Source organism: Ambystoma mexicanum, chromosome 1q, assembly GCF_040938575.1.
Source record: "Ambystoma mexicanum isolate Mex_15411 chromosome 1q, UKY_AmexF1_1, whole genome shotgun sequence".
Lineage (NCBI taxonomy): Eukaryota > Metazoa > Chordata > Amphibia > Caudata > Ambystomatidae > Ambystoma > Ambystoma mexicanum.
In genome coordinates, this window is record NC_090922.1 from 996,757,927 (window position 1) to 996,774,541 (window position 16,615).

The 16,615-nt window shown below is 51.9% G+C and overlaps 2 protein-coding genes across 3 annotated transcripts in view; both read right to left on the minus strand.

Moving 5' to 3' along the window:
• The window catches only part of MIGA1 (mitoguardin 1), a 1,504,768-nt gene that overhangs the window by 653,190 nt on the left and 834,963 nt on the right, over positions 1-16,615 (minus strand). The gene's annotated exons all lie outside the window — the stretch shown is intronic.
• On the minus strand, positions 6,523-8,245 carry LOC138521962 (14-3-3 protein gamma-B-like). Its single transcript, XM_069635155.1, has one exon. The coding sequence runs from the start codon at positions 7,785-7,787 to the stop codon at positions 7,215-7,217; it is 573 nt and encodes a 190-aa protein (XP_069491256.1). The 5' UTR covers positions 7,788-8,245; the 3' UTR covers positions 6,523-7,214.

Below are 16,615 nucleotides of genomic sequence, written 5' to 3' on the forward strand. Positions count from 1 at the left end.
TTTATTATTATTATTTATCTGTTTCTCCTCTGCTTTGCACTTTCAACTTCTCCCCCCTTCCATGCACTTTTCCCCTCCCCCTCTCCCATGCACTTGCGCATTCTCAATGTCACTGGGCCTAGTAAGATCGCCGTTTTGTTCTCCCCTGTTCCCCTCCCTTGCCACGCTCTGAAACACTTGTGTACGACGAGCGCGATAGAAATAAAATATCAATATCAAAATATCAATAGGGACCTCTTGGAGAGTTAAGCCCCTTCACATTTAAAGTACCCACTCTTAGAGTAGATCTCGCAGATAGCTCGTTAGTACTCTGTTCCCACTAAGCCGGGTCCCATTCTGGTATTTGGTACTGCTCAATCCCGTCCGGCAGAAGCGGGAGACTCTTCCCTCTCCCTACTTCCAAGTTGGATTTACTAAACCGTTTGCTTCTCCCTTCCACTCCCCCATAACAAAAACCATAACTAACCCAATGAACTGAACCGCAGCCCCAGCGAGGGGCTCATGTCCCAGGATTTGGGACGCCCTCCTAGAACTGAGGGCCATCGGGGTGTAAACACTGCCATCCGCTGGGGCATCACTTGATTATCCTGTGATCCATCCCCCTTCTATTTTCTTGTTTATCAATTTGTGTTCACTTATTGTCCTTATAGCTTGTGTTTAAATGTCTGTGATCCCCACCTCCCTACCTTTTCATGGCGGCTTCTGCTGAGAAGCAGGGTTCGGTTTGAAGTACTTTCTTCCCATTTTGCCCCTTTTTTGCCAACGGGATGCTCCTCCATCTGCGAGATTGGGGCTTCCTGTGGGCCTGCGGGGCCTCTGGAGCCTAATTGATCCATTAGGGTGCTCAGGACTTGTTTTGCTTCTTCCAGTGTGGTAACTCTATAGTCCTCCCCTTTGAATTTGAATGTTAGGTGAAATGGATTGCCCCATCTGTATCGAATAGCTCCATGAGCCACATAGTGAGCGGCCTGCACACCCTTCTTGCCAGCGTGAAACTTGAGAGATCCTGAAATATTTTTATTCTGGAACCTTGGAACTCAATGTCTTGTTTCTGCTTTGCCTTGATAATCATTTCTGATTTCTCTTTATACCTCAGGAATTTGACCGCACTTGATCGGAGTCCTCCTCCGAACGCTCTGCCTCCCGCTGTCGGCTCTTTCAATTGCCACCACTTTTCCTCCCTCGTCCTCAAACAGGAGGTTTATGTCCTGAACTTTTCTTTCCAACTGCTATGGGGTCTCACCATCCCTCTCCGCCAGCCCAAGGATCCGCAAGTTTGACCTCCTCTCCCTATTTTCCACATCATCCATCTTGCATGTAATTTCTTCCTCTCACAGTGCGATATCTGTCATTCTAGCATTCAGCTTAATTTCTATGAAGTCCACATTAATCTGGTTATTCTCTAGGTTTTCCACTTTACCTTCTATTCGCTCTTCCTTCCCCCTTATTTCGGAGATCGATGTCTGTATGTCTGATTGGAGCACCTTTCTCTCAGCCATGATCCCAGCGATGACGTTCTTGGTGGCTGCCGTGGCCATTGCTCCCGAGTCCCTTGATGGTGTATTTTGGTTCCCTTGGTTCGTTCTTCTATATTGCTGAAGCCTGCTAATGGCCTCTTCTGAGCGGGTACCCCCGCCTGCACTTCTCTTCAAGGGCAATTATTTCCCAGGCCCTGTGCTGAATACTTGGCGGTTGCGCCGTGATTCCCAGTCTTCCTCTCTCTGTTGGTCGGGCCCCAGCAGCACTTGTATGTGCCGCTTCCCTTGGGTTGATCGCTATTCGCACTTCTGTGGAAGGTTTTGCAGCAAACGAGATGGAGAGCGGCGCCTTCGGCCAGACAGACCAATCTCCTCAATCTTCTCCCTGAGCCTGGCCTGAGTAGTACCTGCCTTTAACGACCGCTTCGGCCCATGTGGGAGCCTTTGTGGCTTCTTGTGGGAGTCTTCAGCATTGTGCCGTCTTGCTTTTTTTCCTATCCCTTATCGGGGTGAGCGTATTATCCTTTGATGGCCAGGTTCATCTCCCGCCACCTGTGTATGTCAGTGTGGGGTGGGTAGGCCAGGGACCATCTGCCAGGCGAGCCCCAGGCTCCTTTAGCTCTCGTGAGTAGTCTATATCTCCCCTCTTGGAGCCTCCACCCACGTTTGATGCCCCCTCTTTTTGTTTGTGGTCTATGCGACTTGGGGTCAGCTTCACTCACCCCCACACAAAGCTCCCACTGTGGCTCTGTCCGGATGCACTGTTTATGTCCTCCTCTCGTGGGGTTCCCTCTTTCCGTGGATTCCCCTGGGGTGGGGGGGGGCGGGTTCCACTTCACCCCCTGGCGTGGTATGTGCCTCTGGGTTTGTGCCGCTCCTCTCGGGATGTTTTCCACGCAGCGTTGTTGCTGGGTGTTTCCAGCTCATGCGCGGCTCTCTGATTGCAATCCCGTTCAGCACGACTTTTAAATGTTGTAGGTTCCCACAGGGCACCTTCGATCACCACGCCGCACGGCGGCACCAAACTTCTCCGGGACCCTCTTGATTCGGCGCCTCCCTGCATCAGCTTCTTGCCATGTTCGTCTGTGGCGGATCGCAGCTGCTCACGTAGCTCTTCACCCGCATCTCTCCTGCGCTTCACCAACGCGCACTGTCCCTGTGTCTCCCTTCCTTCGTCGCCGTTCCAGTGGCCTCCTGCCTCTCCTCTGCTCCGTTTAAGTTGGGATCGCACTCTCTCCTTCCTTCGCATGGCCACCGTTGGGGTCTCACAGCTCTTGCTGTGCCTGCCCCACCAGGGCGTTTCCGCCTGCTCCTTACCCCCGTGTACTACGTTTCACGTGTTCGGGGTCTCTTCCCACTCCACTCACGGTGTTCTTCCTCAGAGGTTGCACTCTTGGGTGGTCTGCGTGGCTGGTTTGTGGACTCCGGCGGGAGGTAATGGCTCTTGTCTGCAACCACTTGCCCCCGTCGCGGGTCACCGCTGCATTACAGAGCCGGGTGCTCCTTATGTTCCGACAGCCTGCCATTTTTCGGCACTCTGTTGGGGGATGGACCGTTCTAGGATTGCTGTTTTATGCCTGCTTTTCCCAACCTTGGCTGGACCTTTTTAGCTTCCTACACAATTCTGCTATAAAGACACGTTCATTTTTATAACTTTTATCTTCGGGATCAGCTCTTAATCATGTCTCATTCCACCACGGGCCTCGCAGCCGAGCTTGCCTTCTGCGCCCCCAGGTGGTCTCAGTTTTAGCTCTTTTGAGCTTCTTGCTCCTCTTTACTGGAATGCTCTGCCTAACTCTCTCTGCTCTATTTCTGTCTATTCATTATTCCGTGGTTCTCATCGGCTGCAATATCCCTGATTTACTGTTTTCTGAATTGTTTTGCTTACTCATTTTTATTGTACCGTTTTTGATCCTTTGTACAGCGCCGTGGTTTAAGGCGCTTTATAAATAGCCCAAGCTGCTGGGGGATCCAGCTTCCCTGTCATCGCAGCGAAACGCTGGAATGAACTCCCGGCAGCGCTAAGAGCTGAGCAATCATATTTGACCTTCCGTAAACAGGACCCATGTAAATCCAAAACCATGAACACTTGTTGGCATTTGCTTATGACCTACTACTATAAACACAATGTCTTGCTCTATGATTCTACTGTATCTAACGCCTTGATGCCTAAGGGTTTAGAGTGCTGCTATATTCTAAAAATATATAAATATGCTGTAGGACGATATCACGCCACAGCACCAAGACTGCCCTCCTCGATCCAAAAAATCAAATTGAGCAAATCATAGATACAGGCAAACCTGCACTACTCTTGCTCCTTGATCTATCTGCAGCCTTCGATCTTGTAGATCCCAAGACTCTATGCAGACACCTCAAGGATGCAGCACACTTCTCACAGCAAGCCACATCCTGGATCACTTCCTTCTTGGAAGGAAGATTGAGAGTATTCTCAGACCAGGCATGCGCCACCCCCATCCACTGCGGAGTCCCCCAGGGATCTTGCACCTCACCCACCCTTTACAACATTTTCACCCTCCCTCTGTTGAATGACATGGATGATCATGGCATAGCATATACAAACTATGCTGATACACAAGTGCTTCTCCCTCTCACCAGCACCTACGAAGAAGACGCAGCCACACTCAAGATCTATGCCCTCATCCAGGACTGGATGGTGGCTAACTGTCTCTGCCTCAACGGGGACAAGACTGAAATACTACTAGTAGGTCCAAAACAAATCCTTGACAAGCTAGACAGCGAATGCGCAGCTTTCCACATTGACAACACTAATATCAATACATCAAAGACAGCCAAAACTCTAGGAGTATAGCTTGACTCCACTTTATCTATGACATGGCAAGTCAGCGGCATTGCCTCCTCTGCCGCACTGACAACTAAGGTTATTAATGCTGTCAAACCATACCTCTCCCCCAAAAACTGCCTGTCCATAGCCAGAGCAACTTTGGGGGAAAGGCTGCACTACTGCAACGTCCTGCTCTTAGGCACTTCATTCAAGAACCTGAAGAAACTACAAATCACACAGAAAAACGCCATTAGAGCAGCCCTTAGCATTCCTAAAAGGGAGCACATCTCCCAAGCTAGACGGGATGCCCACTGGCTCCCAGTTAAAGAGCATATACTCATTAAAACCCTCGCCATCACACACTCCTGCTTATCTAACACAGCACCCCGTACCTCGCAGACACCATTCACTGTGCCACATCTGAAAGAACCAAGCGTGCCCAGCACTGCAACCAACTGGCAGTCCCCACCTTCAAAAGATCTAGAGCAGGAGGCGCTAGCTTTGCAGTCCTGGCCCCAGAACTCATTACCTCCTGCACTCAGGAAAGAAACCGCCCTCACAGCCCTCCGCAAGTCACTGAAGACGCAACTCTTCCAATAAACACTGACCGTAGGCTCTCCCCATCTCCAAGGCTACATCTGAAGGTCTGTGCCATCATCAATTGCATCTCAACGTATGCTGTATGAAAACTCACTCTATAAACTGTAAACTGATGTAATACACATGCAACTGTTTTCGTGTAAGCAAGTATACTGTAACAGCGCCACGATGCCCAAGGGCTGCTGTGCGCTTTATGAATGCAAATAAATAAAAATAAATAAAATAAATAGTGGCAGGTGCGGAGTATTGCATTTTGTTTTCGTACTTCGAGAAATTTTAATGTTCCTATGAACATATACGCATCAAGGTCCCTCCAATTGTTTGTTTCTGACAAGAGGGAGCATGAAGCGAGTACAGAATGTAAAGAAAAGGTGAAAGACTTCTAGGTACCTTCAACTCCAAGCGTGGAGGAAAGGCGGGTGCATGTGAATCTAAGCAGATACAAGCATCAGAAATACAATTACGGCAAGTAAGGGAGTAGTTTCTTACTTGTAACTCAATTTCTCCAGCGTTGGTATCTTTCATAGATTTACATGCTGTTAATATTCCCCGTCAGGCGGGGAATCCCCAGTTCCCTTCATTTAGTAATTTTCCTATGGAAAAAACCTGACACCTTGAGTGCCCCATCAACGTCGTTGTGGGTGCTTCTGGTCCCCACCAATAGGATGCTGAGTGTATAGCTCCGCCCCAGCAGCTTCCCCTCAGATTTTAACCACTCCAGCAGGAGGATATCCCCCTATAGAGGATGTTTGTCTGTAAAGGGGAAGCTCGAGTGTATGTGAATCCATGCAGGACATCAACGCTGTAGAAATGGAGTTAGAGGTAAGAAACTACTCCTTCTCCAGCATTGGATTTTTCATGGATTCACATGCTGTGAATAGATTTTATAGCAGTATACATGTAAGGAGGAGATAACCCAGTCAAAAAAAGATTAGAGACTTTCAAATTCTCTGCGTCAATGCGAGAAGAATACATACATAAGTAGACAAGGAAAAACACTGGAAGCTGCAGGGCTCATCTTACTGGAACATCCGTTGAAGGACTGCGCTCATCTGCACGTCCTTTCTAGACACCGTTTGCAACGGCCTGTTGGCCTTCGAGTGAAAGAAGGAGATGGTTGATGAAATCCACCTTGCGATGCCCTGTTTTGAAATAGATTTTATGGATGCATTCTTGTGAATACAGAGGATCTACCACCAAAGCTTGTAGTTACGAACCCCATCTAGAGGATGTAATGGCTATTAAGAAAGCCACCTTCCAGGTGAGAAATGTGATGTGTGTTGCAGACAGACGTTCGAACAGGGGCTTCTTAAGACCTGCCAGGACCAGGTTCAGACTCCATACAGGTGGAATCCTTTTCTTTGGAGTAAAAGTACGAAAAAAACTCTTTTAAGAAGTGTTTGATTAGCCTGTCACTATAGAGAGGGAGTGATTTTCTTTTTCTTGTAAATCTAGAAATTGCTGATGAGCGTACCTTTATAGAAGAGATCGCTATATATTCTTTTGCCAATTTTAGCAGGTAACGAAGAACCTGATGAGGTTTTATGGCCAGTGGATACAGGACGGGCTGTTGTGCACGCCAAGTACAGAATCTTTCCCATTTGTGGTTATAAGAAACGTTAGTAGAAGGGGCCCTATGTGCTGACACTCTTGAGGGATGTTCAAATGGCCGAATTCGGAGTGGTCAGAAGCCACGCTGTTAATATGAGAGAACCCGGATCGTGATGAAGAATCATCCCCTCATTCTGGGATAGAAATTGGAATGAGATCCTAGATGGATTGGATTGTCCGCTGCCAGCTGCAGGAGGTCTGAGAACCAGGTCTGCCTGGGCCAGTACAGTGCCACCAGGATTATTTTGCAGTGACCTTTCAATCCTTAACCCATTTCTTCCTAGCAATACATTAAAAAACAGCTCCACCTGTTTTATAAACTGCAGTCCTTTATGCCAGTGTGTGGCTGCCATTCCACACCAGCACAGCCAATCTGACTTCCACTAGTGGTATTTTGGCAAAATGTCAAAGGGGCAATCAAGACAGGCGGTGGGGTCCACCCTAGAAAGGTTACCCTTCCTCTGCCCTCCCCCACCTTGACCCCCGCACTCGTGGAGAAAAAATGAAAGACTGCGGTAGTAGCATCAGAGTGCGGCCATCAGTCCTCAAAAGGTCTAATTGTTGCCTTCTCCTCCATCGTCGTCCTGTTGGTCGCTTGTCCAGAGCGTTAGGTTGTCACAAAGAAGTTGCATGATTAGTTTAGAGTCCTTGTAGGAGTCCTCATTGAGGGCATCTAGCTCAGCAATAGCATTATCAAATGCAGCCTTTGCCAGATGGCATGCCTACTCAGGAGCATTTTGGATCTCATAGTAGAACACAGAGTAGTTAAGTGCCAGCCCTAATCTAACATGATGGATAGGTTTCATGTGCTCTTTGCTGATCTCATGGGCTTCACTGTAAGCCTTCTCTGATGACTCGACAACTGTTCTCTTTTCACCAGTTGCCACTTCAGCAAGGTAACGATAGTAATCTCCCTTCATCTTCAGATAGAAGACCTTGCTCTCATATTGCGCCTCACTACGGCCCTTTATCAGGAGGTTGTCCTGCAAATTCAACACACCCTGACACACAGCTTCCAGTTCCTTCTCAATATTCTCACGATAAGCTTGCACCATTTCAATCTTCTTCTCATTCCCATCAGCTGAAGTCTTCTGTTCGATGCTACTGATGACTCGCCAGGATGAGCGTCTTGCCTCCACCACATTCTTATATGCAACACACAATAGGTTTCTCTCTTCATTGGAGAGCGGCTCATTGAGTTCAGTCACAGCTTTCATAGCGCCCACCATGTCGTCATATCTCTTAGCTTGCTCGGCCAGCCGGGCTTTCTGCACCAGTTGCTCGCGGTCCACCATCTTCGGGCTGCGGAAGTTGCTCCGGCACGCGCAGCTCTTGACTGGGCGCTGGCTGTTGCCTCTGCACGCTCTCACAGATGGAGTATGACCGCAAATTAGTCTTGCGTTCGGTCAGTCGAGGCGATTCAACGTTGGCTGCCGAAGCTGCTCAGGCACCGACTGCTCACACAGGTGTGGCTCGTGTTAGTTGAAAGAGGCGATACGTTAGGCGCACGCTTTGGTGTAGATAACGGACACGATCATCTGTATCGTTTTCCTGATGAGAGGGAATGGGGGAAACGTATATCCAAACATGCCAGTCTGTGGGTACGAGAATGCGTCCCCTGGAGAGTCGGAATGTGGGATCCTCTTCGCACATTTCTTGCACTGCTTGTTGTTGTGAGTGGCAAAGTGGTCTCGAGGAGGATGACCCCACGTCGAGAAAGTCTTGGATATCTGGATGTTGTGCAGTTGCCATTTGTGCGACTGCGACAAATCCCTGTTGAGGGTGTCCGCTTTCTTGTTATGTATCCCCGGAAGATGGAAGATTTGAAGCAGAAAGTTGTGTTGGATGGCCCAATGCCAAATGATCTGTGCTTCTTGGGACAGGGTGTTTGACCGTGTTCTGCCTTGCTTCCGCAGACAAAACATCGAGGTTACATTGTCCGTGAGGACTCAAACCACCAAATTCTTGATTAGCGGGAGGAAGGATTTTAGAGCCCAATGTACTGCCTGCAGTTCCAGCCCATTTATGTGGAGGATGGATTCTTCGGGAGTCCAAAGGCCATTGACTTGGTGCTTGTCCAAAAGAGCTCCCCATCCCGCCAGGGAGGCATCCATCACAATCGTGAGATGGTAGTTGGGTTCTACAAGGGGCATTCTCTTTGCGATGTTGCATGGTTATGTCCACCATTTTAGTGTATTTGAGAAAGTCAGAGTGATGGTAACTGTCTGACCAGGAACCCCGGATTTGGGACCATCTGGTAGCCAGAAACCTTTGCACTGGCCGCATATGTAGCTTGCAGTGGGGAATTAGAGGGATGCAGGAGGACATGGTCCCTAGGAGAGCCATGTATGTGCAAACCATGACTAGCTTATGTGGCGTGAAAGAGTTTTCTAGGATTATCAATTTTTTCACCCTGTCTGATGAGGGTCTGACAAGACTTTGGTCCATGAGGAATTAAGCACCCAGGAACACCACATTTTTGAGGTAACTGTGCAAGATTTGGTGTAATTCATTGCAAATCTCAATTTTTGGAGCAGAGTTTGTCTGAGACAACTCAAGTTTGTTGATGTGTTGAGCTCAAAGCAACCAGACGTCTAAATATGGTAGACGTGGTGGCCCCTGTTTTCGGAGAAAGGCTGCTACTGGTGCCAGACATTTCGTGAACATCCTGGGTGCTGATTTTAGGCCGAATGGGAATACCCGAAACTGTTAATGGCTTTTCCTGACCTCAAATCTGAGAAACCTTCTGTGCCTTGGATGTATTCGCACGTGGAAGTATGTATCCTTACGATCTAATGCCATCAGATATTCGTGGGGCTGTATGGCCTTTATGACATCCTGAAGTGTTATCATCTTGAACTTCTGCTGTTTGATGTTTTTGTTCAGCCTTCACAAGTCCAGGATAGGACACCACTTCGTGTCTGGTTTCTTGACAACGAAGTACCTGGAGTATCATCCTTTTCCTCTTGCCAAAGGAGGAACATTTTTGATGGTTTGCTTTCTTAGCATTTGACGCCCCTCCTGCTGCAAAATTTGAAGGAGCGGGTGCAATACCTTTAAGAGAGGTATTGGTATTTGTGCGCGTTTGAACTCCAACAAGTGGCCTTATTAGATGGCATCTAGCACCCACATGTCCTTTGTTATTGTTTGCCACTCGCTGAGGTAGAACATCACATTTCCCCCCCCCCCACCTGTCTGCCCCTAAGGCAGTCATTGCTGTGCCTCATTTTGCTTACTACTTTAAGAGCTGGCTGATCCACGCTTTCGCTGCCCTTCATCGTACTCCCTGCTGTGCTGAGAGGATTGGTAATTTCTATTGTAGCCCTGAGAGTAGTATCTGGGTCTACTGTAGTTTTTGTTGTCCCTTGAGGATGAGAATCTTGAATTACCTGAGGCTCCTAGAAAGGAGCGAAAGGACCGCATGCCCTGCAGGGCCGTAAGAGATCTAGCAGTGTCCGAGTCTGCTTTCATGGTTTTAAGGGCCTCATCAATCTTGTCCCCAAACAGATTTTCCACTTCACATGGCATATCAATTACTTTGTGCTGTACCTCCTGCCACAAATCGGTGCAACGCATCCATGCCTGCCATCGAAGGACTACCCCATTAACAATCTGTTTGAACCCCGTTTCAGCGAGGTCTACAGCGATGTTAATGCTGTGATTCGAGGTTTCCTCCCATTCACGCACTAGCGTCATGGCTTCCTTCATCTGCTGCTCCGGCACTCCGGCAAGTGTTCCAATATAGGAGCCAACCAATGCCACATCTCTCGATCATATCGAGCAAATATTGCAAGGGCATTTATTGCTTTGACAGTTGTCGCTACAATGGTGAGTACCTTTTTTCCACAGGCACCCATTTTTCGGTTTTCATTGTCTGGGGGTGTGGTGCACTTGTGCTGCGTACGTGCCTTGCGACTTTTTGCCGCTGATACCACTGACTCTGGAGTGGCTTGTGAGTTGAGGCATTTTGGTGTTGTGTCTGTGGTCTTAAACATTTTATCCAGTCTACCTTTAATTGCGGGCTCTGGTCAGACAGGATCCAAAATGGGTATTGAAAACACTGCCTTCCTGCATTTACCCATGTGGTCGAAGATTAAACAATCCTTTTCCTCTGCAGGAATTAAACCAAACTTTTGGCATGCTTTAGACACCACAGAGTGAAAAGCCCCAATGTCATCTGGAGGCGAGGGCTACCCTGCACATCTTGGTTAGGATCATCCGTGTCCCATGTGTCGGCTCTTTGAGGAGACAAAGAGGTGGTGGAGCTTGTATTTCATGGACCAGTGTCCTTACCCTCCTCCTGCTCTCTTCTATGTGGACTATGTCCTCATGGAGGTGTAGGTCTGGGAGGGGTTTGAATTCTAGGAAATTTGTCTTGGTCTCTAAAGTGATTACCTGGGTCCCCTTTGATGCTGCAGAGCAACTTGCACTTCTCCATATGTCAGAATTGTCTGTGGGAGCGAAAGCCTGGCGATGGTTTCTGTTCTCAAGGGTTTTTTGTTAGAAACCCTGGCAGATGTCATATCCTTCGGCGTAATGGTTAGGGTAAAGACATTCCGAATGTCTATCACCCTCAGACACACTTTTTAGGCTGCAAGTGTCATAAGGCCTAAATAGGGACTTCTTTGATCCAGGGGTCTCCATGGTTGTAAACGGAACCATGTACGTAGACGTCGGTTGCTCCGGGGGGGAGGAGGGGCAGCGCAAGGGGAGAAGGAGGGACAGCACAAGGGGAGAAGGAGGGACAGCACAAGGGGAGAAGGAGGGACAGCACAAGGGGAGAAGGAGGGACAGCACAAGGGGAGAAGGAGGGACAGCACAAGGGGAGAAGGAGCGACAGCGCAAGGGGAGACGGAGGGACAGCGCAAGGGGAGAAGGAGGGACAGCGCAAGGGGGGAAGGAAGGGACAGCGCAAGGGGGGAAGGAAGGGACAGCGCAAGGGGGGAAGGAAGGGACAGCGCAAGGGGGGAAGGAAGGGACAGCGCAAAGGGGGGGGAGGAGGGACAGCGCAAGGGGGGGAAGGAGGGACAGCGCAAGGGGGGGAAGGAGGGACAGCGCAAGGGGGGGAAGGAGGGACAGCGCAAGGGGGGGAAGGAGGGACAGCGCAAGGGGGGAAGGAGGGACAGCGCAAGGGGGGGAAGGAGGGACAGCGCAAGGGGGGGAAGGAGGGACAGCGCAAGGGGGGGAAGGAGGGACAGCGCAAGGGGGGGAAGGAGGGACAGCGCAAGGGGGAAGGAGGGGACAGCGCAAGGGGGAAGGAGGGGACAGCGCAAGGGGGAAGGAGGGGACAGCGCAAGGGGGAAGGAGGGGACAGCGCAAGGGGGGAAGGAGGGGACAGCGCAAGGGGGAAGGAGGGGACAGCGCAAGGGGGGAAGGAGGGGACAGCGCAAGGGGGGGAAGGAGGGGACAGCGCAAGGGGGGGAAGGAGGGGACAGCGCAAGGGGGGAAGGAGGGGACAGCGCAAGGGGGGGAAGGAGGGTACAGCGCAAGGGGGGGAAGGAGGGGACAGCGCAAGGGGGGGAAGGAGGGGACAGCGCAAGGGGGGAAGGAGGGGACAGCGCAAGGGGGGGAAGGAGGGGACAGCGCAAGGGGGGGAAGGAGGGGACAGCGCAAGGGGGGAAGGAGGGGACAGCGCAAGGGGGGAAGGAGGGGACAGCGCAAGGGGGGAAGGAGGGGACAGCGCAAGGGGGGAAGGAGGGGACAGCGCAAGGGGGGAAGGAGGGGACAGCGCAAGGGGGGAAGGAGGGGACAGCGCAAGGGGGGAAGGAGGGGACAGCGCAAGGGGGGAAGGAGGGGACAGCGCAAGGGGGGAAGGAGGGGACAGCGCAAGGGGGGAAGGAGGGGACAGCGCAAGGGGGGAAGGAGGGGACAGCGCAAGGGGGGAAGGAGGGGACAGCGCAAGGGGGGGAAGGAGGGGACAGCGCCAGGGGGGAAGGAGGGGACAGCGCCAGGGGGGAAGGAGGGGACAGCGCCAGGGGGGAAGGAGGGGACAGCGCCAGGGGGGAAGGAGGGGACAGCGCCAGGGGGGAAGGAGGGACAGCGCCAGGGGGGAAGGAGGGACAGCGCCAGGGGGGAAGGAGGGACAGCGCCAGGGGGGAAGGAGGGACAGCGCCAGGGGGGAAGGAGGGGAAGGAGGGACAGCGCCAGGGGAGGCAGAGCAATGCCAGGGAAGGAGGGGACAGTGCAAGGGGAGGAGGGGACCGCGCAAGGACAACACGAGGGGAGGAGGGACAACGCAAAGGGAGGGGGGACAGCGCAAGGGGAGGAGGCGAAACACCAGGGGAGTAGGGACAACGCCTGGGGAGAAGGGGTAACCCCAGGGGAGGAGGGGTAATGCCGGTGGAGATGGAGCAACCCCGGGGGAGGAGAGGCAATGCGAGGGGAGGAGAGGCAATGCGAGGGGAGGAGGGGCAATGGGAGGGGAGGAGGGGCAATGCGAGGGGAGGAGGGGCAATGCGAGGGGAGGAGGGGCAACGCGAGGGGAGGAGGGGCAACGCGAGGGGAGGAGGGGCAACGCGAGGGGAGGAGGGGCGAGGGGAGGAGGGGCAACGCGAGGGGAGGAGGGGCAATGGCAGTGGTTGGAGAAATCACATGGAGATTGGAGAGGTATTAAAAGTATTTGAAAACGTCCCAACATTAAAATGTTTGGAGAGGTGCAGCACCACGGACAACAGAGATGTCCTCATAAGAAATCAATTCTCTTATGAGGACATCTGTATGTTGTTAGTGGTACTGCACCTCTCCAAAAAAAGATGAATTGCTCGTATGGTAACAGTATGCCGAATTGGAAACCTACAGCTATCCCAACGTTCCAGGAAAGTATCCCAACTTCCTGTTTCGTAAAGAAAGATCACTAGCCATCCCAGCTGTATTTATTGGGCATTTGTATGGCGCCTATACACAGGTGTTTCCAGGCGCCACAAAACAAGAGAGGGTTTGTGGCGGGGGACATGGGAAATCGTAAGAATACAACAAAGAAATGGTTATATTGGTCTTGTGACAATCCTACCGTGCAGTGCATGATGAGGTGATAAGTGCAAGGGGGTGGTGGGTAGCGGGGAAGTGCAGAAGTGGGGGGCGAGCAAGTGCTGGTTGGGCCGAGGTAGCACGTGCCAGAGGAAAGAGGGATGTAGGAGAGGAGGAGTGCAGTGGACAGGAGGACTAAATTGGGATAGTCCTGGAAAGGGAACCCAAGGGCAAGTGCTGGCAGAGGATGCTGGGGGGGGGGGGATTTGTGGTGGGTGGGCTGGCCCTTGTAGGACTCTGAACGCAAGAGGCCCCAGTCCATCGACAGATGTAGAGTTTAGCATGGGAGGGGCAGTTGGAAGGAAGAGGATTAAAGGAAGGTTCAAGTCTGAAGGGGGAGGGAGGCGGTTCCAGAGGGATGTTCCAGCCAAGGAGAAGGATCTACCTCCCACTCTCTGCTTGGTGAAACGTTTCACCTGCTGAGAATTGGCAGCAGAAGACCGAAGGACTCTGGCTGAGAGGTATTTCAGGAGGTAGAGCTGAATGTAGAGAGTTCCCAGGCCCCAGACAGCCTTGTGGATTAAACAGAGGGTGTTCAGTTTGATCCTTGAAGTCACCGGTAGCCAGAGGAGAGATTTTAGGGCTGGAGAGATGTGGTCCCTGGGAAGAAAGAGGAAGGTTGAGTAAGAGGCTATTGCAGTAGTCAAGCCTAGAGCGAATCAAGGCTCTGGAGACATTGGGCATCATTAATAGTTTGCCGGCAAAAAAAGAAATTTACTGGCATGCCGGTACTACGGTTTCCGTGTAGCACTGCTGCCGGAACCAACAGTAGATTTCGAGTCATTCCGACATGCCGGAAACCATCGCACCAGCATGACTGTAACTGCCTCGAAAGCCCAGATTCCGGCATAGATCATGCCACAGACACCACCTCCGGCACCCACAATGCCATCGCGCCGGAAAGGGAAATGCACCTGCGGACATCTTTAAAACACAATCCATTGCAATCCTCATTCTACAGGAGTTTAACTGGAAAACCAAGTAGATCCCGACAAAGAAGAACATGTCAGATAGGCAAGGTGCTGTCCGTCGCTGCAAACTCCGTTTCAGCGAGCAGGAGCTCTACATGTTGGCAGACACACTTGTGGAGCATTCTGATGTGGTCGTCTGCGATGATCTGCGGCGGCCAGCACAACTTAGAGAAAGGCCCTTTGGGAGGAAGTGGGCCACAAAAGTCTCGGCAGTGGGGACAACACCCCGGACCATCCGAGATTGTCGAAAGATGTAGGACGATCTACCTGGCAGAGCGCAGCCAGGGGATGGCCACAGGAGGTGGTGAGCCATCCCACATCAAACTGCAGGCATAGGAGGAGACCAGCAGCACCGTACTCCACATGGAGAGCATAGAGGAAGTAGGATATGTGGAGACAGGAGCAGCAACATCCGATGATGACAGTGAGTGTCGCTTACCGTAATCCCAAAGTCACAGCACACACCTTGTATCCCCAATGCCAATAGTGAAGTCCAAATGTCAAGTAAGTGGCACCAGATCCCTGCTGAATTTCCACCCACTGAAAACCTCCTTCCACACAAGTACAATGTTCCTGCTAGGAAGACAAGCAACAAACCCCATTGACATGCCACATGTTCCCTGTATTGCCCACACAAGTAACATCTGCATGCACACAGGCACACTGCACTGTCCAACTGCTGCCGTCACCACTGTGCCACCACATGACCAAAGCCACCTCATGTCAAGATGCACACATCACCGGCACCAGTTGCACACCTGTCACACCCACCATGTCCCTACATCAATGCATCAACGTACACAATGGGAACACATCAGTTTGACAATCAAACTCCACATGGCACACAGCCCTTGTGGCATGGCCACAACACCCAAGCCACTAGACACCAGTACCGTAGCCAACAGACACTGCGCACTCCATGGCCACACCACAAGGATGCTCCCACACTGCGTCTCCCACACATTCATGTGTGCACCATACCAGGCCATCCACCATGTCCATGACAATGCACATGACTTTGAATGTACTAGCATCGATGTATGTCAGATGGGTTCACACCCATTACTAATGCCCTGCCTCACTGTCCTCCACAAGCACATCATCTGACAGCGAGGGTGAACATGCCACCACACCCCGGTCCACTGCTGCACATCGCCGCCACTGCCGTGAAACAAACACGTCTAGCCAGGAGTCAGCCACCTCCACGGCAAGACACGAGCGTGCAACAGCATCTTCCGCACAGCACCCCCCACCACCAGGAAACACATGCTGCCCAGCAGCCCAAGCACCCACCAAAACCTGACAGCAAGGACCCCCGTCAGTCCACAACACCCCGGCAGTCCACACCACCTGCCTGCAAGGACCGCCGGCAGTCCACAACTCCTGCCAGCAAAGACCCACTGCAGTCTACAACATCTGCTAGCAAGGCCCCTGGCCAGTCTAGGACATCTGCGACTAAGCAGGCACATCAATCGGAAGATTCTGAACCCCCAGTGCACAGCCTGCTGGAGGAGGCAGATCCCCAGTGCACAGCCTACAGGAGGAGGCACAATCCCCAGTGCACAGCCTGCAGAAGGAGGCACAATCCCTGCCACCCAGCAGGTGACCATACACGCAACACCAACAGATGGCTCTGGAGCACACAGCACTGTGAATGCCAGTGGGCCGGACACACATAGTGACGTTGGACATGAGGACGAAGCTTTGTTCACTCCCCCAGCCCCTCTGAGCCCACCTCCCTTGCCACTACCTGGACTCAGACACATACGAGACATTGAGGGGCGCCTCACTAGAATGAAGAGCGGCAGCAGGCAATGCCCACCTTGATCACCCAGTACCTCACAGGGGCACAACTGACACGGCAGACTATGCAGGACTCCATGCGTAACATGGGACGGATGCTCGGCAGAGCCACGGAAGGTGTGTACCACCTGGCGAGGCATGTGCAGGAGGGGAATGGAGTGATGTCTACTATGTCTGAGTCCATTAACATGTTGGAGAGCGCTATAGCCGAACGGCACATCATCACCCCACTCGCCCAATCCCCTAGCACTACACTGACCAGTTCCATCCAGAGTAGCCCTCTGGGTCGGTCACAGCAACTCCATCGGCCAACAGAGGCTCAC